Source organism: Mucor mucedo, assembly GCF_025094135.1.
Source record: "Mucor mucedo strain NRRL 3635 chromosome Unknown EV154scaffold_47, whole genome shotgun sequence".
Lineage (NCBI taxonomy): Eukaryota > Fungi > Mucoromycota > Mucoromycetes > Mucorales > Mucoraceae > Mucor > Mucor mucedo.
The window spans coordinates 83,436-109,833 of NW_026252331.1; the positions used below are offsets into that span (position 1 = coordinate 83,436).

The following is a 26,398-nucleotide window of genomic DNA, read 5'->3' on the forward strand; positions in this document are numbered from 1 at the left end:
AGTTTTGAGAAACAAATGAAGCTTGGGTCCTGTAACTGTAAAGCGTTCTTCAATAGAGATATGTCTATAGACATCGTTACACCATACTTGAAACTCTTTGATTTTAGGGTTGTAAGCCTTCTTGGTAGTCTCAGGAGAGTTCATCTCGCACTCCAGAATAGTTTCTTCCATGGCTTCCATCTCAATTATTTCCATGCTCTGATCTGTAGACGAGGACTCAGTAATAACAACATCATGAATATACATAGGATTGTTTACGGGTAGAAATTCGGACATGATAAGGATGAGTAAAAATTGTATTTTGTGAAAAAGTAATTAAAACAATCAAAAATCTCAGTTGCTTTTATAGCATAAAAAACCTAATTTTTCGAAAAAAAAAAAAAAAAACTACCCGCCGGGTAAATTAGGGAGGCACCAAATAAGTTTATCCAGTCAATCAATTGGGTATATGGTAAGTATAATAGAGAGATAAAGACAAGTCATGGTTATTGAACATTAGTAAACATATTATGGAAGATGACTTTAATTATGCTCATAGCTTAATCCTCTCAGATACTATTTAAGCATCTGTCGATAAAATATCCTGTTTTATTTTTTCATCTCCAGCCAAAATATAAGTAAGGATATGTTGTAACGGGATTCTAATTACCTATTGATTTAATAAATCAAACTATCTGAGCGCTTTCTTGACTATAATCTACTTTCCGACTAACAAGAAAAGTACTAACAAAACGTAGAAATTGGGGTGTAAGAGGACTTGTATTTTATTTATTTCTGTGGTAAACACATAATATTGATAAATTGACGGAAAAATGACAAGTAAGATTAACCAGATTGCAAAAAGTAACTGAACTTTTATTAACATAAAATTTACGGGTCCTTTATATACATATTGAATTCGATTTCCTTCTTAGAAAGGGCTAGATAACAGGCAAGATTATGACTAACACGCCATATCTCAAAAGTAAGTAATCCAATAAGAATCGTTTAATAGAAGGAAGAGTGATACACGTTTTGGTAAAGGGTTTGTAGTGTTACCTGACGCGTACATTTAAAAATCATCAAAGTATATTCAAAAATTTCACGTGTTTATACTTTCAAAACTCGCTTGTCATTCGCTTCCGATAATCTAGTTGGTACAACATATTAATAATGTCTTTTTATAATAATCGTATAAAAAATGTGTACGTTTGTACTTGTATTTAACTTGATGAATATCATGCTAGTTTGTTAAGTAAATCGTGGCTATTTAATAAATGCAACATTAAAAGAAGTGTTTATAAAAGTATCGTAATGGATGAAATATGCTGTGTAGATCAAGTTATATGAATATATAAAGGTCGATCACAACAAATATATAACTACAAAGACTACATCCAACAATAAACGTACGAACTTGCAAAATAAAGTATACAACCAATGAAATACATAATACCAAACCAGATAACGATACGACAGTAAAATATCCTTATCGCTATATATCCATTAGTCGTAGACAGGGACAGAATTTCTACAATAAGGAAACAGAAAAAGAATACTCTTTGATAGCAAGTATAGTACCTAATTCAAATCGAGTTAAATCAACTAATTAAAATTGGAAAATAGTAGGATAGGCATTTAAAAATAAAAGCGCCAGTACCTCATAAAAGTTGTTATTCTCGAACATCATATTATTTTTTGGAGATGCCCAGATTGCCAAATAATTAAAACAAAGCAACTGATGCTTTTGTGACAACTTCTACTCTTTTTATTTTATTAATTATCACACTATTAGAAAGGGAAGCTCACTACAAAAACCAAGCATTGTTGAGTTCATAAAACGGTTTTGCTTTATGCTTACTTTATACCATTGATCAATGGGGTTTATAGGATCAGTAATTCAATGTCAAAAATTATCAATGAATCTATGTTTATAGCAGCCTAAAATGCCGCTGCAGTGGGTGGTATTGAAATAATCTTTTTTTCTAATAATGCCCTCAATTATCGTGTTATCTGTATGTGTATGCTTATAAAAGTTGAATCTGGGAGTGACTAAATCGCATACAACAAACGTGACAAGTCCGCATTGTATGCACCAACTTAACAAGGAACAAGTTAATTAGATAAATAAATGACGTTTGTAACAAAGTCTGTTTATGAAATTATGACAGATATGTTGTAAAACATCTCATCATTTTTTCAACAATATGCAAAGCGACTTCCCAAATTACTGGTTTTCTCGTCTTTGCCTAACGGGAATACATTTCAGAATAACAGTATTGAAGATTGGTAATATCGTATGCGATTCAAAGCCATGTTATTTTATGAATATTAGCAATAACTTTGAGGATCGTAAATTAGCAACAACAGTATCAAAAGGGATTTTCTATTTTAAAAACTATGTTGGTTTTAATAGGGATGTCAACTTTGTGAAACACCGAAAAGAAAGCTTGTGTTGTAAACAGAATTATTAACAACTTCATGTACAAATTATTCGCAATCAACTTAGAAATCAGCTATATACGCTCACAATTTCCTAATGTCTCCGATTCTTTTACCGGCATCAATATATCACAACCGAAGTAAAATATACTCTATTGAAACTAGAATGAATGATATAATGCCTACTCATAGTAACGTTTATATAGTAATGTTTTGAGTGACGAAATTCGATGCTTTGTACTTTCAATGGTACGGGTCTGGCAGTCAAAATTGAAAAAAAAAATGAGAGTTAATTAAGAATACAACGCCTTAACGTACAATACAAGTTGATATTACCATAGCTGTAAACTATATTAGGCTGCAAACAAAATTATGATATTAATCCTCAATCCACACTCAAGGGCAATAATAAAAGACACTTTAAAGTGGAATCTATTGACAGCCTTTTTAATTTTCATTTGTACCGATTAATAGAGTGCTATAAATTGCTGCCTGTGATTTTGTATCATTTTTTTTTTTATATGTCAAATAACGATTTCTCTGCGCCATAACTTAATCAATTTCCTCTCCCTTCTACATGGCAACTTATGATAATGTTAGACAGCCGGTGAACCTTCGCCTTATAATAAGTATAATTTTAGTTCATGCTTGTTTCTTAAAAACGACCTTCATTTTATTCCTTTAAATTTAAACGACGTAATAAAATCGGCTCACGCGGCTTTCTTTCGCTTCAAAAACATGACGGTACCCTCAACATCTCTTAAGAACCATAATCTTGGACCTTCAAAGACACTAACACGCTCTTTCCGAGATGTGGCTGCACGAGCCTTACCACCTCGAGCATACACAAATAATCCCAATTCGAAATCTCGAAGTACAATTTCTCTTAGAGACACAGTCTTCAAACCAATTACTGACCTTAGAGATCAAAAACCATTCATTCATCGCAACAGTAGTTATAAACGTGACATTTTTTACTTTATTGAAAAAGAATTCTTGAATCTATTACGTGAAAAAGCACGTAATGTGCTACAGATGATCGTCAGGGCAAAATTATCGAAGTTATTTTAAATGACCAATCAGCTGTTGACGATGCCGTTAACACTCCTATTCTTATCAGGCAAGACAGAAAGTCATATGCCACTCCTGCTGTTCCTCAGGATAACATCATTTTGAAGGTCCATTGTTCGAAATTACCTTTTCTGTCAGAAGCCGACCTCCTATACGCCACTTTGGTCAATAATTTTTTTCGATTCGGTAACGTGTAAAACATCACCATTTACCTAGACGACGAATCCAGCGCAGCCTTCTGTGGCAATGGGGCTTTCTTTTTGGATAGATCAATTGACCCCACTAAATCTAACCCTAAAGCCTGGATCGAACTGACTTACAAACTTGATTTGTGTATTCAGTCCTTTTGCCTGAACCAGCCAAACTTGTCATTGATCACGTTTCTTCAGATGGCTCCGGCTTCCTTTGTAATTCCAGCTTCCAACACTCTTGTGATTTCCCCCATAACAGCGTCAGTAGCGCCAGGATGTCTAAAGCCTTGGTACGCAATTTCTTTATTGTCGATTCCAATACACATATACTTTGACAACGATCTGATTGTGAGGCTAGATTACCTACGCTCCTTCGTAAATTTCGGGTAACAATAGACAATGGGTGTATTCGCCAAACGGTAACTTTCGTCGTCTCTTGGGTACCAGTATAAAGTCTACTGAGCCTATTGATCTCCGTCCTCTTTTTGAGACTCAAATGTCCACCTTATTTTAACATTAGATAAACCAAAATAATTGGGAGTTCTTTTGCGTGAATCCTTATTCCTTCCGAAACCTGCACCATTCAGTATAAAAAAATGAGAAACGTTTTAAGATCTAGCTATATCTCCAAACATTCTTACTGTATGGTATCGGGCGAGTAATCACAAGTTACGCAACAAAGCCTCTTACACGACATCATCCCCGATTCTCTCCTTTCTGTGCTTGTATCCATTGTCCCCAAACTGAGGATACATTAAATCACTTTTTGTATGATTGCTCCTATAAACAGTCTATCAGGATCCAGTGATTTATCAATCTTCTTTCCAGACGTGCTGATTGAACCTGGTAGAATACTTGCTATACTGCTTTCGCTTGATTATGGTGAATTACCACAAAAAATCTACTGTCACTACTCCTTTATCTTTTGTCTCCATTACTAGTTGTAAATTACTTGGGATCTGGAGATCTCGTTGGAAACTAGTCTTTGACGATCAACCTTTCACAACCACAACGGTGCTTCCATTCTGCAATTCAGTTGTATGACAACTACACTTCCAATTGCTCGCCGTTTAACAACAATGTGAGAAAAACTACTTCAATCGCCTTGCTGTACCCAATGTAACTCTTTGACATTATGCTTCGTCACTTTTAAAACAAAATAAAAACAAAATAACCCCTTAGTCTCAACTCCCACCAGGACATTTTTCAGATTTTGAAAGACAGCTGCGCTGCCTTTCCCTACAAAAAAAAAAGGACATAATAAAATAGCTGTGCCGTTGTTCGATAAAAGCTATTGTTTTTTGTACGGTCCTCTCCAAAAAGAACGCTCCACCTTGTAACTAGCTCATGCGTACATATTCCATCTTATTACATGATATTTGAAAGACTTTTAAGAGAAACCCCCTTATAAAAACACGTTACACACTATTTTCATAAATTAATCGTGCACGCTTAGAATAAAATAATCGAATAAAAATCGATTAATTTTCCATGCATAATATAGTCTACAAACGAAATAAACGAAAGATAAATAAATATTTTATCATTAGATGGATATACTGCTAAGGTAGGAAAAAAAATGTATCATTGGAAAATGTATCATCATATTATAGGGCACGAATAAGTGACCTTTTGCATGCGCATGTAACTCTTATTTTAAAGCCTCACTTCATCTAAAAGACTAGCCTGCTTTGGTTTGCTCTTAAAGATTGAACAATTGGGTTTAAACCAATTTTTTTTTTTTTTTTTTTTTGTATAGTTGTCTTCTTTTTTGGCCTAGTTTGATACACACAAACGAGCAATACTTGACATTGTTGTTATTCACCCACCCACCTCCCCCTTATTTTTCTCTAATCAACAATCTAGATGTGTTGCGTTACCATGGGTAAATTAAATGTCACTACCTCGTCATGAACAACACGCTTATTGGAGACAGATATATAATTGGATAAGTATATCGAAAAGAATGGATATGAATGCACCAGACTTCTTTCTTTACCTGATACCCTAAAAAGGTAACCCGTTTTTTTTTTTTTTTTTTTTTTTTTTTGTCAAACCCCAAAACTGAACAAACAAACAAGAACATGGCATTTATATTTTTACTTAAAATAAAGTTTTATTTTCATTGCATGTATTAGGGGTATCTGGAATTAGCTACCTATTAATTCCAAGCAATTTTTATTTTACTTTGAATTACACAATTATTTTCCGTTTGCTTTCGTATAATTTTTGAGCATTCTGAATTTTTCTACAATGAATATGAGGTATGTGCCTTCTTTCAAAAGAGATAGATATAAAATGAGAGCTAGAAAAAGTGCATTTATTATTGCTTCATGCGAATTTCATTGTTCTTTGTTTTTCTCCCTTTTTTCAATAACACGATCTATTATTATTTTTTGCTTGCTCCTCTAGTTAATTTTGTATTGATTTAGATGTTGTAAAAGCCAAATGTTGTGAGCTTATTTAGTTATGTTAATATAAGTGTAATGATATTCACTGGGAACCCTATGAGTGCGATATTCATGAAATGGTAAAATTGTTTTTCGGACGAAATAATCCTTGTCAGTACAACAATGAATTTGGAGCAAGTCAGTGCTGCCCAGCCTGTGAATGTAGAAGTCTTGAAAAATTTCGGATGGTTGATACCCCACGCCCTCATAGACGAAGAGCAAATTTTCGTGTAACTAGACATGGTCTCTTAAGGTATGTTGATTTTAGTTGTTGATAACTTGTTTATCTAAGTTTTTTTTTTTTTGTTCCTATGACAGATGTACAAATCAAAATTGTAGAGCCGTGACTAATAACACAAATAGGATTGTTCCTCGTGAATTCGTTCACTACCTTCCATGAAAATTACTGAACTTGAGCAGTCATAGAAGTCCTTTAAACCCAGTTCATATATATGAACACTAGACCTTTTACCCTTCTTATGTGAAACCGAATTAGAGCGACGGTCGTAACCGATACCACCCCATACATATAAGGAAGATCGCCTACTTTGAGACTTTGGTGCCAAGCATGATTTGACTGGGGTTTTTTTGGCGTACCCTAACCAGACTAGAACAACTACTAGCTTGAAATCCTGATTCATCTGTAAATACACCTTTCCTCCAATCTTCCAAACTCCAATTTTGATGTTTCTTTGTAAAGTTTAAACTTTTTTTTTTTTTGCTTCTCGTTAACGAATAGTTTTTTTTTTGGGGCTATATATCCGTTCAAATTGAGCTTTCGAAACTCGTTTCTTAATGTATCAATGCTTGCGTTGGTATCGACGTTGGCCATAAATTCTATTACGAGTGTTATGTCCATTTTTCAACACATAATTCCATCCTCCTCCTCGTAAAAATAACCATTGTCTTCTTCGTCATCGCCGTCTAACCAGTCACCCATTATCCACCCTTGTTCGCGTAATACAAATCCATCAGGCAAACCCATCATAACAATCTTGCTGGGGTTGACCCTGCCACGGTTGGAAACATAGCTGGTGGTCTTGCACTTATAATTGATATTGACTCTACTCATGCTCACCGTGTACAATTCCAAATATCGCAGTGCTTTATCAGATACTTGATTGATTAAACAGTTGTTTGGTAGAACGCATAAGCGCTGCAACGCTGTTATTTCTATAATATTGATCTTTTTTGGCCTTCCAGAAGTTGCTTGTATTTGAAATGCACCAGTGTCTCTAAAACGTTAGATAGCAGTTCTTGTAAATCTTATCCATGCTGAGAGTGCCTTTGATTGTTTTTTCTACACTGCGTGAGTGTCAATTGAAACAGAATGAAACAAAGAAGGGCAAACCGAAAGAGTGATGAGTATCGAATCTTTAAAAAAAAGGGAGGAGATATATCTAGTCAGAAGGGTATTAGGAATGCTGCTGAACATATGTGAGCTATTGACGATAAATATAATACATCTAAAAATACACTGTAACTTCCAAAGATTCAGGACATTTTGACGATCATTCCGACTATCCATTTCAGACCTTGTCAATGGTATTTTTAAATAGGTGCATTAGGGGTATTCAATATTGAAATAAAATAAAAAATAAAAAATATGGTCCAATAAAAATTTTAATTTAAGAAAAAATGCAAAAACGTTCATTTTTTTGCAGGCGAATCAGACTTTGTCCTCCGACCACTTCGTTTATCCTTAAACTTGATCCAAAGTCGCATTGATTTGTTATTGTCCGTAGAGCTAGATGAATTTAAGCTTGCGGTATATAATGTCCTATAGTCGTTTCTTTTTTTTTTATACAACCAGTTGTTCCATTAACGATGCCATCTGCCCTACTTATGTTGGTCATTATTATGTATCTTGCATTGATTTTTAGCTTCAGCTGTTTAAGTAAGATGAGATTTTTTAATAAAGAATGTCTTGAATTATCATCACGTACTAATTCGAGAGCGAACTTTTTCTCGCCGGCCATAGTCTTTTCACCAGTATCACAATCAAAGCCAACATAAATGTCACTCTCGGTATCCATAGTATCAGCAATTGCATTATTCATACTTCTTACATTTGCATTTCGATTAAACAGATAAATGGGCCTTTCTTCTGAGAGCTGATCAGCATTTTCACATAAATGGGGATATATCTTCTCTCTGCATAATAACAAGTTCATTTCTTCAGCTGTCACAGGCAAAACCCTGCTCTGAAACAGATTTATGTATTGAGGTGTCATTTTTTCCAATAGCCATACTATTCAAGACAATGTAAAATTGCAAATCATCACTTTGTCTCATTATCTACTCCAATCTATCAACCTTAAATAGATCATCCCATATGTTAATTCCAAATAGAGCAAGAGCAGCATTTTTTGATATACTATTGGTGTATAACGGTTTGGCATCCAGTGGAGATAGTTGGGATAAATCACCAAGAACCTCTTCAGGAGTACTGTTAGTCCGGTTCTGACAGTATGATTGTTCATATTCCCTTTGGTATGCTCTAGACTCTTCAGATTGTTGATACGCCTTCTCTTATCCTGTCTGAACAGCCAAAAGTCAAGAATGTGTTTGTACAGACATTAGAAAAAAAAAAGTGGCAGAACTTTATAGACGTTTCTACCATAATAATTGACTTAATACTATCGACATCTAATTTTAAGAAGGGCTTAATAAAAACACTATAGTCAGACGTTTATATCACATACCATGATAGACGTTTATAAATCAGGATACATCTCTTTTACAAGAACTATTATGACCCTGAAAACGAAACAATGAGTTGTGTATACTTATCAATTATAATCATAACCCCATACCTTTGGATAGACAGAACGGTAAAAAAAGTATTCGTAAAATATCAGGCCACCCTTAGATGCACAGAGGTATGATTGATCAACCTCATAATCTATAACACATAATAAATTTATAGCACATAAAAGAACAGTGTCTTAATAAATACCATACAAGTCTGATAACGTTTTTTTTTTTAAAAAAAAGATGTAATAGGGAAAATAAAAGGAAAATAAAATAAATCCGTTTTCCTCAAAAAAAAAGGGGGGGGGAGGGACGTTCAATCAGTGTCTGCATAAAAAAAATTATTTTTTAACTCGTCGAAGAAGGGAATGCTTTTTTCTGTTGATTAAACATTAATTTTTAGAAAACGCAGAGGTCTTATTAAGGTAAAACAAAAAAAGCTTTTTTATCGTTGCTCGAGGCCAAAAACTTTATTTTACATATGACCTGTCACCACTGTGGATGCTCTTAACTGTAAATTATGCTAAATAGTAATACGATCGTGTTTCACTTACCTTGCTATCAAAAGTATGAAAAAAGTAACTCAAAAAAGAACTTGTGACTAGGTGACATGGTTGTCGACAGAACTTTGGACGAGACAACCAATTTTTTTTTGATTCCGGAGATGTTGCAACGAACATAAATACTGTTACTAGTGGTACCGATAATACTGCAACTTTAGTGGAAAAGTTCGGTGAGATCCAAAAGAAAAATAAGGATAAGAATCCTGGATTGACAGTAAGTAAAATTGAATATATGATGTTGAGCAAACTCTGACCTTTTAATAGACTGCTATTCGAAAGCAAATAAGGAAGTGAAAGGACCAGGACCAGTTTAGTGTCGAAATCCAATCTTGTCAAGGGAAAAATCCCGATGTGACGGATGTAGCTGGTGCACGTATTCTGTCCTAATATACTGAAATCACAGAGAAAATGATTGATTTTAACGACAAGGTAAGCATGATTAATCTATCTGAAGGGATGAAAATAAAAATTCGATTTAACAGTTTGCGTCGCGAATGGAAAAATAGTGGGAAGACTATACCAGTTTGACAGAAGAGGACAATCAAGAGGAAACGAAGAAAGCGGAAGAGAAGATGGTAAAGCAACAGCTTTACAAAGAAAAAAATACGTCAGTTTAATATAAAAATTGATCTGTATCATAAAAAAGTTACCTCATAATACGGAAATTGAAAGGAAGAAAACTCGCATTGAATCTGCTAGCGGTCAAGGCTAAACTGAAAATACCAATGTGACCTTAGACCAATTGAGCCGGTTCATTGTGTTGAGATACATGTCTGAAGAGGAGACCAATAATGATTCCGACCATTTGAACGTGATTGATAGCATTAATAAAAAGCCATTGTATGTCCAAAACCCATGTATCGTAGTAATAAGATAATAAAGATGTTATTTATTCGAATTGAAATAGATTCCTATTTTAAACATCCTTACCTTTTCTATTTACAGGCTGCGAATATTTTAAAATTTCTTGATGAGCACGGACAAAATATCAATGAGAGGAGTAAGAAGACATCGGTCTTTTACAAAAATTTAGCAGCACCTGTCGATGTAGAACAGTGGATGATTTGTCCTGACTATAATGCAGTCAATCAAACTACGACAATGACGGACAATGGGTATATTCCCAGCCATGAAGGATGTGAATCAGAAGATATGTAACGTGGGACGAGGAAGACTATAAATATACTTTATAATAAACTCTTTTTCTATTTCTAATTCAAAATAATGTTTAATAATTTAATACAAAACACATCACCTATTTCTTCCTTAATTACCTTTACGACTAATCAATCACATTCCTATGTAAAGTATAAAAACAATATGGTTGCTATGGTCATCTACTGTATCCCTTGAAGGCTTCTTTGCCAAAGCAATTTCGGGAAATATGAACCGCAGAATCTCTACACAAGTCACTATACGAAGATTGCCAGACCTCCAATCCTTGATCCTTATACTTGTTACTGTAGAACGTATCATTCAAAGGCTTGAAAAATCAAACAAAAGCAAAAACATGATACTTTTCTTAAACCTCATTACCCTGACTAACCCTTTGTCTATGTCTGAAAAGTAGAGCTAAGCTTCAATTTTCTCGTGGCTTTGACCGATAAATAAACTTTCTATACAGCTACCAGAGGGTGATCTTGTTTCGGCACTGTTGATTGTTTTTCCACTTAACCGAATCGATGCAAATTTCTCTATGTATACTGAAGTTGTTGACCATCTGGCTCCAAAAGGAGGAGCAACAAGATCAGAGTTCAGCAGACCAAATGCCATAGCCCCTGGATATGCGGCATCATAAAAATCCAATAGACATTCATATGGCTTTCCTCCATCACTGTTTTTGTTAAAACTTTCGGTGGAAGAACACCTAAAGGAAGAGCCTCAGACCCAGTGACATTAATGTCTAAATTGACACAAGATTCAGCAAATTCGGTTGCAACAAACCCTTCTTCAATTTGGCGTTTTACCCAGTCATTGAAGCGTCCACCAACCATAATCCTCTCATGCAAGAACGTTTCCATGTCTTTTTGAAATTGGAAGGATGGCGATGATGATGATAGTAATATAACGGCCTTGTTAGATGCTCGAACTGTATTATGCTGAAGATTGTATTTTTCTCAAAACTTTTCATAAACGTAACTTCAATATTTTTGCCGTTATTCTTAAATGATCCGAGAAATGCGTTGCAACATTCGAAAGAGAGTTGCTGAAAAATCCTCAATGATCTGTTCAGGATGCCCATGAAGATGCTGATTCATTGCCAGACATTTGTTGCCGTATATACCTTCAGCTACCCTATTTAAATCCAAAAAGAGCTGGTGTGCCTGATCATTCTCGAGTCGCTTTATTCCAATTTTCAAAATATATCTGCATCCATTTACAAAATCCATCCAGTTTTCCATGTTCTCTTTTGGCAATATACCTGTGCATTACAAAATTAATAAAGACAAAAACTTTTATGATGAATAAGGTATACCTGTCAAAACAAAAGAGGAATACAACAAACACCAGTTTTTCCAGTTGTCAGCCTTCATATTTCTAAAACCACTTGCAATCATTTGGTCTACATTTTCGAAAGCAGCAGGTGATGTAACCGAGTCGACACGAACTTGCATTTTCTTCATGTTGACTTTTGTGCAGAACCCTTCTTCCTTTCAAATCTTCACAAGTCTTGAGCATGTTCCCAAAAGAAGGTTGTGCATTGGGTCAATAACACTATGTATCACAGCATCAAAGTACCCCCAATCGATGCAGTTCTGAATACCTTGTTCCATTAGCCTTCACAAGATCCTCCCCTTCTCTCTCAGTAGTTGTATTACTCCATTCCAAAGTGGCTCGCAAATCATCTACGTTTAATCTTTCAGGCCAAGAACAGGCAACAGTGTTAATTCCAACAAAAACCGGGTTTACCTTCAACCAATGGGAATTTACCTTCACACTTGTTACATGCATGCCCAATTGAATGAGCTACTTCCCTGCAAGCTGGGATATTGCATGTTGACATCGACAAAGCCCAATTGATTTTAATCTCATCAGGTTTCGCTGTTATTTTCATCATTACTCCACTTTCCAACTCTAAATGCTCATCAAACAAGGGTTTCAAGTACGTATTGATTCGGTCCGGTTTTGGCTCTTTTTCAACAGACATAAGCCCAACCATAATGACGTTTTCTCTTTTAAATCAGTCTTCTCTTTTCCAATATTGATGCACATGTAAATAGCACCGCGATGCACATAACAGATTTCCCAATGTTTAAAAATGGAAGACCGGTGTTATCGATCAAGTTTTTAAACATTTTATCATCATATATGTCGTTATACGTTCCTTCAACAACATCCCTTCATCTCCAATCGTCCATTTTTAATTCGATTTCCGGGCGAAGCATTAACTCTTGATATGAATGTTTTAGCACCTTGCAAGGATAAACAAATTTGGGCTTGAAGATGTTTTTTTTTCCATTACGTTTTTTTACCTGCTTATACCAAGCTTCATAACAAACATTACCGTTCAGCGAGACAAAAGAGTATGATTGCTGTGAGGGTGTTTTTTTCATGCATTAATTAGACGTTGATTTTGAGAAAGTTGTTTATCATACCTTTGTTACTTCAGAAGCAGAGATTCAATGGCATATTTAGCAAACGGTATATCTGGTAGCACCAGTATCCTAATCACCATTGAAAGTTGTCTCAATTGTTTTGAACAACTTTGGCAAAGCAGGTTGACTACTATCATGGGCTTCCTTCAATGCGATGTTTAAAAAGTGAATAAGGGTATCAACCGCTTTATCAGTGAGGCCTTCCTTGAGCCTAAAACTGGCAGCAAGCAATGCATACATGTCTGCTCTGATTTGTGCCTCATTTTTGAACTGGTTTCGACATTTCCTTCAGCACAAGCATCTGCTTCGCCTTCTTCTACATCGTCAACCATCATGCTTACATCTTCGGCTTCTTCGCTAAAATCTCCATATTCTTCGACATTACTGCTGCTTATGTTGTTCAAGATTCCTGTTTGTAAAATTAGTTTGTGATAAAAGTTTTTTTTTTTTAAAAAAAAACAATGTGTATGAACCTTGTTTAATGGTAACTGCCTCGGTGTTGGAAATGTTGTTTCCATTTTCAGTCGTTCTATTAGGCTGCTAATACTTTTTGGTTCTTGACATGAAGAAAGTAAGGACATGAGTACTGTTGTCACTGCCAGACATCAATGCATTGAAACGCGTTTGTCTTTCAAATTGGTAGTTGTAATTGTTGGTACCGAGTTCGGCTCTTTAAGGATGTTTCCTAAAGCATTGGTTGCGTTTGCAAAGATGAAGAGTCATTTAGGTAGAAAATAATAAAAAAAAAATCTGAAAAGGGAAAAAAAGAACTTTTTTTTTCTTTTTTATTCTTAAATGAAATTAGCGCCAGTACTACTTTCCTCGTTATGAAAGAGTGCTTTTACGATCAAACGTCTACAGTATTCATGCTATTTTGATATCATATAAAAACAACTTATTTTTAGAGCGCCTAGCAGTAGCGCTTAAAGTGTAAAATTAGGGTTTTTGACTCTAGCAATGTCATAAAAGTTATGTATATCTTACCTTTCAGGTTTTTCAAAGTTGAAAATTGATGCAATAAAACAATCATTCCTTTTCCCTTCTTCAATAAAATAAACAATACTAGCTATTTTGACTTGATGGAAATCATATAGAGACAACAAAAAATTTTATTCATGCACACACAACCTTTTTAGTGTTCTGAGGGGTAAGAGTTTTTTTTTTTAAGTGTAAGTGCTGGAATGCTCTTGTTGTTCTAACCTATCCCCTTATGTAATTTCAGACAGCCATTGATTAGAATACACTGGTACTACGGTCTCCAAAAAAAAAACTTTTATATTGAATTTTAAAGAATCTGTTGACTACAACGCCATACTTGTTTATACAATTAATAAATACCATACACCATAGCTCCTTTTTGCGTAGGATATCATTCTCTTCGTTTTTTGATGTCTCATACTATTAATTCGGCTTCTCTTCTTTTTACTTACAATTTTTTTCAAATATCCTTCACCAGTTCCATACAAATAGACCCTGTTTCTTGCACTGCTTATGAAGTTAGAATTACTTGTGGATGTAGTTTCCCTACCTTTGTCTTCGTCATTATCAGTTTACTCTTCCTGTTCTTTTGAAATGAGTGTTGCATATCGTCATCTCTTCGCATTCCTTTCAGCGATGACCTCCAAAAACATCTTTTGGGCCTGTTGATTTAAGTGGTATGAAGTGACATTTACTTCATTGTTGGATGGGGTGTTAACTTCAGGATCTGCTGTTGCTAAACTTTCCCCGGTATATTTGTGTTTAATGAGGACTCCACGATCCTGTTTGGGTTTGTCTGAATTGTAAATCTTTTGACCATCTGATTTTCCAAAATAGTCAAATGAGCTTCCCTCTCTCTCTCTCTTTATTATTTTTTGTGTTCTTTAAGCATTTTCAAAACTCGATTTAAGTTGAAGATGTATGCTTTTTTTGAAAGAAGAGTCTGACCCAATATAAAAATCTTTGGCTTTTTTTTATTTATTTATTTTATTCATCCCAATACTTAGGCTTTTACACTACATACTTCATACGCCAAAAATATCATTCATGAACAACAGTGGCGTTTTTCTACAGACCTTAAAAGACAAGAAAATTAATATTAGTAGCAAGTTTAAAGAAAGTTTATTACGAGATTATCCTATTAATATCGCAAAGACTATCAGTGTTTCTCTAATAAATATTTTTACTCAGACAAAAGTATTGGACATATAATTTTTAACTTTAAAAGATAAGAAACAAAAGAGGTTTTTTTTTAAAGGAAAGCGTTTATTAGGGAGTGGGAGGGAGACTGGCCAAAGTCAAGAAGGAGAGAGGAGAGGAGCGGCCGGAGGAAGGAGGAGGAGGAGGAGGCGGAAGAGAAGGAAGAGAAGGGAGAGAAGCCAAAGAAATAAAGGAACCCGCAGAGCGGGGAGCAGCGGGACGAGGAGGACGAGGACGAGGAAGCAAAGCCGCAGAAGAGGAGGGCGCAGAGCCAGACAAAGGAGCGCGAGCAGGAAACGCGGAAGAGGAGGCGGAGAAAGAGGAGGAAGAAGAGGCGGCGGGAGCAGGAGGAGAAGGAGGAGAAGGAGAAGCGGCAAAAAAGAATGAATAGTCTCCAGGAGACTCTGGTACTCTACCACCCCTGCTGGCAACAGAGGTAGCAGAGTGGCTTCCTTGGTGGGACTCCACCACCGTGGAAGGGTACGATCCCATTTGGACGGTTGAGTCACCCCCACTGGCTGTGGAGGCACCCTCCTCCAAAGGCTGGGAGGCCATTGGAGGACGTCCAAATGGACGGCTAAATCCTGGAGGATCGAGACCGTAGGTCTCTCTCCAGAACTATAATAAAAGAACATTTAGTAATTATGATTGATATCTTTAGGTGGGTTTTTTACTTACTCTAGCCTGATCTACCTGGAGACGAAGAAAATCGTACTCCAGGCCCCTGTCCACGGCAGGTGGAGCTAGAGTCTCCCAGAGACGGCTGATTACGTCCGCAGGGACGTAATCAGCCTGGAGGAACTCCTCCCTGTTTTCCTCCATAAAGGAGGAAAGGAGGAGTCCCCCCGCCGCGAGAAACCGCCGGAGCACTAAAAAAGACGCGATGTTAATAGACAATAATAGAAACGATGAATCATACACTTACAAAACTCCACCCTAGTGGTGGTGGGCCGGAGGGGGGTTTCCCTCCGGCGCCGAAAGGAAGAGAAAGAGGAGGGGACAAGAGACGTTTTTTCTGGTAAAGGACATTAATATTAAATACAGACACGAACTTACTAGAGGATTCCTTACCCATTTTTAAAATTTTTAATAAAAATTGAAGAAAAAAAGGAAAAAAAAGAAAAAAAATCTGGGGTATTGTTAATATATCACAGCGAGTGATTAGTGAATGATTACGTCAATTTTACAAGCTCCCACGGTAGTTTTGTTGATAAAAAGGAAAGGTCTGATGTAAATAAACATCTGAAAACATTATGTAAAGATGAGATTTTATCAGTTTATGCGAGTTACCAAAAACAGGTAACCCTTATATTTAGATGTGATTAAAACGCGCCTTCTTTTTTTGATTATTCCTATTTAAATTGAGTACTAGACCCAAGTCCGTCTATACTTTAAGCAAACAAAAATAGTTAACACTGAGTTCCTAAAAGATATAACCAAACAATTTTTTATGCCCTTTTACAGTGCTTTTTGTAAGCTTGGGTCTTACGGCCGGCTACAAAATAAATTATTGACGTTTTGTAGAACTGTTGATTGGAAGACTATTCTTTAAGAGTTAATGGTCTGTACTTTATTTCAAAATCAAAAGGGATTATAAAAAATAGATGAAAAGCACTAGATTACGGTCATAATTACGTAATATTTATTTAATCATTTGACTTGGGATACAACAAAATCTTTTTTTATGCTGATTTATGTTACGCCAGTTTTTCCGTTTCTTGCATTGTGTAAACTCAAATATCAAAAGTTTTGTGTTTGAAGATGTAATCGCTATAAAGCGCACCTATTTTTTTATTCTTTCATCTTCTATCCCCATTATTTCTATCATTCCAGAGCATCTCTTTTGGTGTTTTAATCCTTTTTTTTAAAAAAAAAAATAACTAAAAAAAGGGCAAGCAAATGGGTCGATAAAATCAAGATCCTAGCCTTGAACAAGTATTTACCACAAGAAATGGTTACATGATGGTGTCTATACAGAAAAACAAACTGCTAATTTTAACACTTTTGAAATAGAATACATGGCGAACTTCATGAAATGCACCCATATTCCGCAGTTGTTTACCTCCTTACTTGTACAACAAATGTGACCTAAACAAAAAAAAATTCGAAACAAAAAAATAAAGTATGACAAGACCGCAAATATTCATGGTGCAACAGAGATGGTCGTAGAACAAGTAACGCAAGACAATTTACCAATCTCCATCCGTATCCCTTGGAGAAAATGACACTCAAGAACTACAGTTGCTACCCATATTTTTTGTCAGAAGGATTCTTGGTTAAATCTTTCATTCATGTTGGAACAAGCGCAAGAGGTGCAAAGAGAGGATTTTAACTAGAAAAAGTAACAACAGTTAAGGTCCTTTTAGGAAATGGTGAATCGGAAAACAATTACAAACCGACGATTCAACCAAACAAAAAAAATCAATCTGAACAGATAATAAACAATTCGAATCGAATGACACCTATGATGGCACAAATAATGGAACTCTTTAAAAAACAGTACAAGTTCAACCAGCGCTAAATCATCTGTTTAACCTAATGAAGTTGATACGAAAAGATAAACATGAAATAAAGAAACATGTCTGGTAAACCAAGTAGTTTCGAAACTGTTACACGTTCCTATCTTTCAAATTTCCTATCCCAACTATTTACTTTGTGTACTCAAGTACAATTTCATGTCAAAAAGTTGCTTATTCGCCCTTGTACTACAGATAAGATAAAAATGACAAGCATGTTGACCGAAGAATATCACTAGACCTTAGTGTCGTTGGATGAGCAACGTTTGAAAAACATTCTCAAAGGACCTGGTACACCAAGAGCGGGTGAAAAAGCGAATGAAGTTCGGAAAGAGAACATATGAAAGAAGACGTTAAAAAAAATGATTGAAGCAGTAAAACTCATGCGTACTTCACATTATGTCAACAATGCCGCTTATGAAGGTTGACTTTTTCCGTGTCACTATGTCAAAAAGGCAAATGAAAAAAAAAGAGAATGATTGTAGCTTTTCAAGCCTAAATGAGGTTACTAAGCGCGATACCTGGTCATTACCTTCAGTAGTCGACGTGATAGAAACACTGCTGGTCCTCCTCTTGTTATATACTCAAAGAATGTCATGCTATTGAAGCAGAAGAATTAAATGTCCTCAAGCTGACAATTGCCACATACTTTGGTGCCTGCAGCTACAAGTTGCTTCATTTTGTCCTGTTGAATGCCTTCTCGAGCGTATGCTCAATGCGTTCATTTTCTCATACAACCGTTTCTAACGTGATCTACAACGTTTATGGATGACGTTACTATATATTTGAAGTATAAAAAAGACCATCTCGTTTATATCGAAAAAGTTTTTGAAACGTCTCGCTGAATGTAACATGGTGCTGAACTCCGAGAGATGTGATTTTTTCCATAATGAAATCAAGTTATTAGGTTTTATTATCAATAATAACACTGTTCTTCAGGTAATGTGGCTCTTGATAACAGAAAAAAAAAGACTTGGCCTTAAATATTGGGTGTTTATGGGCGTCTCTACAGAAGAAGGGTCTCTTCATCGAGATGTGTTATGATTCCAATTATCGAGGATCGAAGTGCATTGTTGTTTTATGGTCACGATAGACATGGACATGAGGGTACTAACGCTACTTGGGTCCAATTGTACCACGAATATTGATGGCCGAATTATTTAATCAAGAGGATAATGATTTTGTTCGTACTTGCAATTCCTGTCAAGTATATGCGCCCGTACCACACCAAAATCTCCTAGTTCGTATGGTACCTGTTAATTACCTTTTCGAAGAATTCGCGATTTGATTTTATGGGTCCTTTTTCCTACCTCTATCTCAGAAAATACCTATGCCTTGGTATATTAGCTTTCGAATCTTTTTTTCTCGTTGGCCTGTCGCCGTTACTACCAAATCCATTGATGAACAAACCGTTGCCCCATTTTTATATGCACAATTATTTTCGGTGTTTTTGGACCTATCAAGTTTAATTTGAGTGATAATGCGTCGTTCTTTGATAATTAAGTGCTGGACAAGTTTCTGAATATGGTTAAGATAAACCTTAGGTTCTCCCCTCCGTATTTCCCCACAATTAAATGGAAGAGTAAAAAATTTGAACTGATCAATTGTCGGGTATTTCTCCTCGTTCTCTTCGCAGTGATTCTTTAAACAAGTAATGGCCTGAAGACAAGCATTTTTTTTTTTTTTTTTTTTTTTTTTTTGCGCACCAATCAAACATTATTGATAGAAAGTATATCTATCTTTGTTTTATTAAAAGGAAATGTACGCAGCTCTTATAGTGGAATTTAACCCCGGTTAAATTTATCTATCAGTCGCTTTTAAAGCTCTCTTTTTTCTTTTTCTTTTTTTTTTTTTTTTTTTTATGGATTAATGTTCATTATACAAAAAGACAAAGAGACAAAAAAACATGGTTCGACAGAAAAAGATTGATTCTAAACTAATCCAAAACGGTCTACCTGCATATCGTCTAAAGAAGGTATTTATAAAGATAAAAAGTTTTTAGATGTAATAGTGTTTGCACATGAAAAGGCTATCAATGCAGATATATAGTTCAAGCTTGCTTTTTATCTTACCATATGATGTCAATGTCTAGATAATTAAACGGTGTCTTTCAATCAAGATGTAGTTATCAAAAATGATAGCAGATGGCTTAAATGTTATACCACTATTTAAATCCTTCAACAATAGATACCTTCTCATCTTTGATGACAAAAAAACCCCAGTTGCTCTTTGATACAAATAATGAGGGTGTTAATAACTAAATTAAAGGTAAATAAAGACAACAATAAGAATGACGCTAATAAAAGAATTTCTTATAAATAAGGCAATGGGAATCTTTAGGGTTTTTAACTTCCTCAATATTCAAATGGAGATTTTAAGAGCTACAGGAACAGTCATTAGACATATTTTTATGGGTGTCGATGAAAATAAACACGGTCCTCGCATGGTGAAAAAGGTCCCTTCTACCAACAATGTAAACCCTGAAAAGACCTCCAAGCCCGAATCATCAAGCAGTACAGATCGAGTCGTACCAGAGTTCAGCCAACAAGTATTACGTCAAATTTTTGGAAAGCAAAAGGAACCATACAATGAAAATAATTATAAGAAGCAGGCACATCAGTTACATGAGTACGCCTTGAAGGAATCTATTGACGTACAACTATTAATCGAAAATCCCGAATCTTACTGTGACTACCATGTAGGACAAAAAATCATTCCTGAACACCTTCAAGTCATCCACCGTGAGCACCTTGCATTCATGGCTCGTGAAAAAAAAAGATTATCAAGAGACCTTAATGCTAGAAAGGCATTACTTGTTCATGAACAGCAGAAATTTGCTAAACAACAAAAGGAGTCTTATTTACAACAAGATCAACTTTTGAAGAGACAGCGATTAGTGATTGAAAAGCAAAAGAAGGTCAATGACAAATTGGAAAAACATCTCGAGTTGGGAACGTATCGTAACAGATACCTGCATGAGACGTTGCTCGATATGTTTGCTCCCAAAGAACAAGAAGATCAACCTAGTAGAGGTATCTCTGTTTTGGGATTTATCGTGGGTGCTGCATTTATATTACCACGCTTGGTTCGTAAACTGTATGGACTCAGAAGAACCTTCACCCCAAAAACTATTGGCATATAATTCAATAAAAGTCCTCCTCTTTCATTCTATTGTTCATCTTTTTTAGTGACGTTATTTTTTCCGTGTATGTAATGCATTTGATCTAGCCCTTTTTGAAATTACACACAGATTTATGACAGTAACAGAGCTCATGTGATAGTTATTCCCATTTTTTTTTTTTTTTTGTACTAAATGCCACGCTTTTATTGATAAAATGGATTATGTCTGCTACCGGTGTTGTTGTTTGAAGTATTATTCTGACTAAAATAACTGTTTCCAGAAGTGTTGTAGCTGATATCAAAAGGGGACTGTACAAAGTGTTGTTGCTGTGTGAATGGGTTGTTGGAAGGTGGTGTGACTTTAAGAGATTTATTTAGTACTACTTTCCACAATCAAAAAAATATATAGATATAAAAAGATTTTCTTACCTGGATTACTAAAAGATGAGATCGTCGCAAAGGGATTGTATAGGTTATTTTTGAGAAAGGGGTTGACACTGTTGGATGTTTCTGTTGCAACTCGGCCCGCGAATTGCATAGTAGGAGATGATAAAAGACTACTATTTGTGCTGCTTAGGGATGGCGTACTCATGTCCGTAGTGCTTATACTCGTACTTGAATCCCCCTTTTGTTGTAAACTAGTAATACTCATACTTGAATCCTCCACAGGTTGTGTTATACCAGTTTGTATGTCGTTGTTATTTACACTAGTTGTTTCCATGAACGATTTCTTTTCCCATTTGTCTCGGACGTATCTCTCCATCGCACTATTTTTTTTTAAAAAAAAAATGCCGTATAAGTAATGTAGTATGTGGTCACGTTTGATACTTACTGATCGTCGTCAAGTGCTATAGGTAAGCAGTGTTTCGAAGGGTTTGGGTTCATCGAGCTATTAATAACCGTGTTACCACCCAATTTTGTCATATGCTGTTTTAAGAGAAAATGTTAGTCTCTTCTCCCGTTTCCCAGCCTTAATTTTTTTTTTTGGGGGGGCTACTAACTTGAATTTCCTGTAACGTCCAGCGGTCCATGCTAACTGATTTCACCTTTGAAATATGGGTTCCCATCTTACGGTGTAGACTTCCACAGCGAATGCATAAGAAGATTCCAAGAGAGTAGGAAGCCCAGCGGGGATCTGACAAATAAAAAAAAAAAAAGTTGAATATACTTGCTCTACCCCCAATGTGGTCGAAGAATGGTTTTTACTTTTTGCTGTACAATCAGCACAGCGGTCATTCCCGGGCAATTTAAACAGTTCGTTAAGCATACGCTCATGTCTTTCTTGTGTGGCTTTGGATTGCTTTTCGCGCATCTCTTTTTAGATAAAGTTAAGAGAGGTAAAAGAGTAACAAATATTTTTTTTTTTTAATTATTTCTTATTTTTAAGGAATTGTTGTGTTTCATGGGGAGCCAATCAAAACATGTACCACGCTTAGTACAGCATTAAAAACGAGACTTAAAAATTGTTTCTTTCACTCTCTCTCTTCTTCTTCTTCTTTTTTTCATTACGAAATAATGTCTTTACCACTCTCCAATATTCGTGTCTTTGAGATGGCAGGACTTGCACCTGCTCCTTTTGCAGGCATGATATTATCTGATTTTGGAGCGCAAGTGATTCGTATTGACAAGTTCAAGGGATTTAACACCGATGTTTTATCAAGGTAAACAAACAACAATAGTAAACACAGCGGGGGCAATATTAAATTATTATTATTATTATTATTTTTCTGGGTGTAGAAATAAACGTTCAATTGCAATGGATTTAAAGAACCCTGAAGCGATCCAAACTCTAATAAAGTTACTTACACATGCCGATGTCATCCTAGACCCATTTCGTCCTGGCGTGATGGAAAAATTAGGTCTTGGCCCTGACGTTCTTTTGAAAGTCAATCCTCGTCTTATTTATGCCAGATTAAGTGGGTTTGGCCAACAAGGGCCAGGATCAAAAGCGGCTGGTCATGATATTAACTATCTTGCTATTTCGGGTGCATTAAGTGTATGTCATGATTTTTTATCCCCCGGAAAAGCTAGCTAAACACTCTACTGCTTGAATTAGATGATGGGTCGTCAAGGTGAGAAACCTTTTTTCCCGCTCAATATTTTGGCTGATTTTGCCGGTGGAGGATTAATGTGTGTTATGGGTATACTTATGGCTATTATTGAGCGCTCAGTGTCCAACAAAGGGCAAGTGATAGATGCAAACCTTGTAATATACCGTGTGAATTTATTAGGTTCATTATATTTGCTAATCCTAAATTCTGTAGACAGCTGGAACATCCTATTTAACTACATTTCCTTATATCATGCAACAATTTGGCTTATTGTGGGGTAATGAAAGAGGAACCAACATGTTGGATGGGGGTGCTCATTTTTATGAAGTCTATAAAACAAAGGATGATCAATACATGGCAGTGTAAGTTACATAATGTTCAGGGAGGGGAGAAATTCTTTTAAAAAAAAAAACCTTATATTTTATTTTATTTTTACAAGTGGCGCTATTGAACCTCAATTTTATTCTGTTTTGGTGGAGAAATTAAATTTAGACACGACATCCTTGCCTGACCAATTAGATCGAGAATCATGGCCTAGTTTGAAGATTAGATTTCAAGAGATCTTTCTAGAAAAGACGCAAGAGGAATGGACCTTGATATTTGATGGTTCAGATGCTTGTGTAACCCCTGTGTTATCCTTCACAGACCCCATTCCTAATTCGGCTCCTACAAATAATGAAGAACAATGGCCAAGAACAGCAAGTATGCCTCAACCAGCTCCCTTTTTATCCAGGACACCTGCTAAAAAAGCAGAGATGCTGGAGGAGCCATTCATGGAGGTTGGAAAGCATACAATTGAAATATTAGTAGAGTTTGGTTTAGGCTCTGCAGAAATTCAGAGTCTGTTGAGATCGCGTGCCATTGTAGACGCATCTATCACTTCAAAACTTTAAAATAAAATTATAATTCGGTATATTATCTTATAAGCTGAACGATGCTTACACGGGCCAATAAATCCTGTCGGTGCTTATTGATTAACAACGTGGATTTGGATATAATTGGAAAGTAACGTTCATACTGCAATAAAATTATTGTATTTTGCATTTGTTTTTTTTAAAAAAAAAAGTATAACCCAGTAAGGATCATTCGCAACTACTATAGGGTTGTTAAGCAAAGATTCCTCTTTTTTAATGGTACCATAGATACTGGGTGGCAAATTTAAAATGATAAACAATGTCGTCAGTTTAATATAGCGTTCCTGAACTTAAAGTGTGCTACGACAAACGCAGGAACAAAATAATAATTTCAAAATATAAATTTGCATGCACGTAAGAGATGCTGGTTACTTGTACAAAAAACCTGGCACTAATGATAAATTAAACTGAAGATCAGTTAAAATTATGTTTAATACTTTACCTCTTTCTTACTCTCCTCATGTCCAAGTAGCGCTCACTTAAATATGTGCTACTAAAAATCGAATACATATATATTTTTTTTTCAGGGAGTTAATGACAATGAAAAATAAATGCGTGTGAGTTAATTGGGAGTGAACAGGATCTTTATTGATTGATTGTTTATTATACCACACATAAAACAGGGTAGAGAGGGGTATTATCCACGAGTATGAATACTAGCCCCTCTTATTCAATTAATGAGAGTGACTTGGGTAACTGATCAGTGGCAAGTGAGTTTATATCCTCCTCTCCCGGGGTACACAAAAAGTCAACATTGTTGTTCTAGATGAAATGTTTGTTGTACCTCCTCTTTTTTTTTTGTCCGTTGTCTTAATCATCTAATTAACTTTATTAGGGAAATCCATAATTTAGAATTGTAAAATAGTATAAATACAGCTCCCAGGATGGGGTCTATGCTCACTTTTCTTATTCCTCTATTACTATTATTTAGGCACATTTATTAAATATGGATCAATTAACACCTTTAAATTCACCTGTAACTGTGTCTCGCTCGGGTTCACTGAACCAACTGTTTGGTGTTGGTGGAAGAAGACGTCGATCCAACACATTGGATAGTCAGTCCAGTATTCCTTCTATTGAAGTACCCAAGAAGCCTCTATCAAGACAAAGATCAATTTCGGAACTGGTCAGTCGAGTCAAATCTTCGCTTAGGTCCGCTAGTAGTTCCTCTTCTGGTGTGTCACCTTCTAAAAAGAAGAAACAAACGTTTGGGTATTCATCTGCCGCTGAAGATTATGACATTATTCGCACCATCGGTTCCGGTGCAACGGCATCTGTTTATTCGGCTCTCTATAAACCTACAAATTCAGTGATTGCTATCAAGACTGTCAACTTGGAAGAAGTAGGGCTGGATGATGCGAGATTAGAAGCTTTACGAAAGGAAATTCAAATCATGACGTTGTCTCGACATGTCAATTTATTAGAAGTCTATCAAAGTTTTGTTCATTGCTCCAAGTTGTATATAGTGACACCTGTAATGTCTGCGGGTTCTTGTCAAGATTTACTTTCAAGGTGTCATAAACTTGGGTTTGAAGAACCCATTGTTGCATGGTAAAACAGAATAATTTAAAGGTTTATTTGTATCTAATTTTAAATATTAGTATAATGAAACAGGTGGCACAGGGGTTAGAATACCTTCACCAAAATGAATTGGTGCATCGTGATATCAAATCGGCCAATATGTTGCTTGATTTTGATACGGGGATTGTGAAACTAGCAGATTTCGGTGTCAGCAACCATTTATTAACCAACCTTAATGACTTGCCAAAGAATACGACTTATCTCCGTATGGATGCCGCTATAGAATCACTGAAACCCGTGACCCCCAAAAAGGCTCGGCGGTCTTTTGTAGGTACGCCTTGTTGGATGGCTCCCGAGATCTTGTTGAATCAGGACTATGACACCAAAGTGGATCTTTGGTCTCTTGGCATTACTTGTATTGAATTGGCCTGTGGTAAACCACCTTTTGCAGAATATGATCCTATGACTGTAAGTATCTGATTTTTACTATCTGTCTTTTGGCTTGATTAATTTTAAATGTATATATATATATCTTTACATAGATCTTTTCCATGATCATTGATGATCCTGTCCCAACATTATATACGAATCAAGTACGTTATTTGCCATCTGCCTCGATACAAGACTTTATTGAAAAATGCCTTGAAAAGGATCCTGCCTTTCGATTGTCTGTGACGGAAGCACTTTCCCATCCATTTTTAAAGCGAGCATCATCCCATCATTTATTACAGAAATATTTAGCACGTAAGCCGGAGCTGAATAAACGAGATTATCTGATGAGTAAAAGTCAGGCTCGAAAAGAAGAGGAGGAGGAGGATGATGATGACAGTTGGGATGAATTGGATTTTATTGATTCCACATGGGACTTTAATGAAGAGATACTTTCGTTGAGGCCACCTCCTGTGCATACCAAGTATTTTGATAGAAGAGTCAATCCATCGTCATTACCTATTACACCGGCGGATGAAGAAGACATCGAGAAAAGGTCCTTTCTTTTTTAATTGGGAAGCAAAGAAAGTAGTATAGTAGTTGTATAATTATATTTAAAAAAA

General features: G+C 35.7%; 7 protein-coding genes across 7 annotated transcripts; 3 read left to right on the forward strand and 4 right to left on the reverse strand.

Annotated features, from left to right (window-relative positions):
• Positions 1 to 6,995: 6,995 nt before the first annotated feature.
• On the reverse strand, positions 6,996 to 8,367 carry EV154DRAFT_588949 (uncharacterized protein; the record flags this gene model as incomplete). Its single annotated transcript, XM_051606842.1, has 2 exons — positions 6,996 to 7,368; positions 8,096 to 8,367. The coding sequence occupies 2 exons, from the start codon at positions 8,365 to 8,367 to the stop codon at positions 6,996 to 6,998; spliced, it is 645 nt and encodes a 214-aa protein (XP_051457462.1).
• Positions 8,368 to 14,635: 6,268 nt separating this feature from the next.
• EV154DRAFT_481567 (uncharacterized protein) lies at positions 14,636 to 16,299 on the reverse strand (the record flags this gene model as incomplete). Its single annotated transcript, XM_051598402.1, has 4 exons — positions 14,636 to 14,844; positions 15,422 to 15,842; positions 15,903 to 16,093; positions 16,281 to 16,299. 4 exons carry the CDS (start codon positions 16,297 to 16,299, stop codon positions 14,636 to 14,638), a joined length of 840 nt encoding a protein of 279 aa, XP_051457463.1.
• Positions 16,300 to 19,756: 3,457 nt separating this feature from the next.
• Positions 19,757 to 21,101, forward strand: EV154DRAFT_509421 (uncharacterized protein). The gene has a single exon (XM_051601607.1). The coding sequence runs from the start codon at positions 20,031 to 20,033 to the stop codon at positions 20,880 to 20,882; it is 852 nt and encodes a 283-aa protein (XP_051457464.1). The 5' UTR covers positions 19,757 to 20,030; the 3' UTR covers positions 20,883 to 21,101.
• Positions 20,974 to 22,207, reverse strand: EV154DRAFT_231121 (uncharacterized protein). The gene is made up of 5 exons (XM_051594499.1): positions 22,067 to 22,207; positions 21,862 to 21,995; positions 21,693 to 21,749; positions 21,290 to 21,627; positions 20,974 to 21,219 (listed from the first exon to the last, which is right to left on the reverse strand). The coding sequence occupies exons 3-5, from the start codon at positions 21,743 to 21,745 to the stop codon at positions 21,065 to 21,067; spliced, it is 546 nt and encodes a 181-aa protein (XP_051457465.1). The 5' UTR covers positions 21,746 to 21,749; positions 21,862 to 21,995; positions 22,067 to 22,207; the 3' UTR covers positions 20,974 to 21,064.
• EV154DRAFT_395075 (uncharacterized protein) lies at positions 21,862 to 22,172 on the reverse strand (the record flags this gene model as incomplete). The annotated part of the gene is made up of 2 exons (XM_051595173.1): positions 21,862 to 21,995; positions 22,067 to 22,172. Coding segments are annotated over 2 exons (240 nt in total), but the record flags the coding sequence as incomplete, so codon positions are not given.
• A 168-nt stretch (positions 22,208 to 22,375) lies between the features above and the next one.
• On the forward strand, positions 22,376 to 23,804 carry EV154DRAFT_420945 (CoA-transferase family III domain-containing protein; the record flags this gene model as incomplete). The annotated part of the gene is made up of 5 exons (XM_051595980.1): positions 22,376 to 22,521; positions 22,598 to 22,856; positions 22,917 to 23,066; positions 23,125 to 23,273; positions 23,351 to 23,804. 5 exons carry the CDS (start codon positions 22,376 to 22,378, stop codon positions 23,802 to 23,804), a joined length of 1,158 nt encoding a protein of 385 aa, XP_051457467.1.
• A 967-nt stretch (positions 23,805 to 24,771) lies between these two features.
• On the forward strand, positions 24,772 to 25,826 carry EV154DRAFT_421021 (kinase-like domain-containing protein; the record flags this gene model as incomplete). The annotated part of the gene is made up of 2 exons (XM_051595989.1): positions 24,772 to 25,376; positions 25,427 to 25,826. The coding sequence occupies 2 exons, from the start codon at positions 24,772 to 24,774 to the stop codon at positions 25,824 to 25,826; spliced, it is 1,005 nt and encodes a 334-aa protein (XP_051457468.1).
• Positions 25,827 to 26,398: the final 572 nt, after the last annotated feature.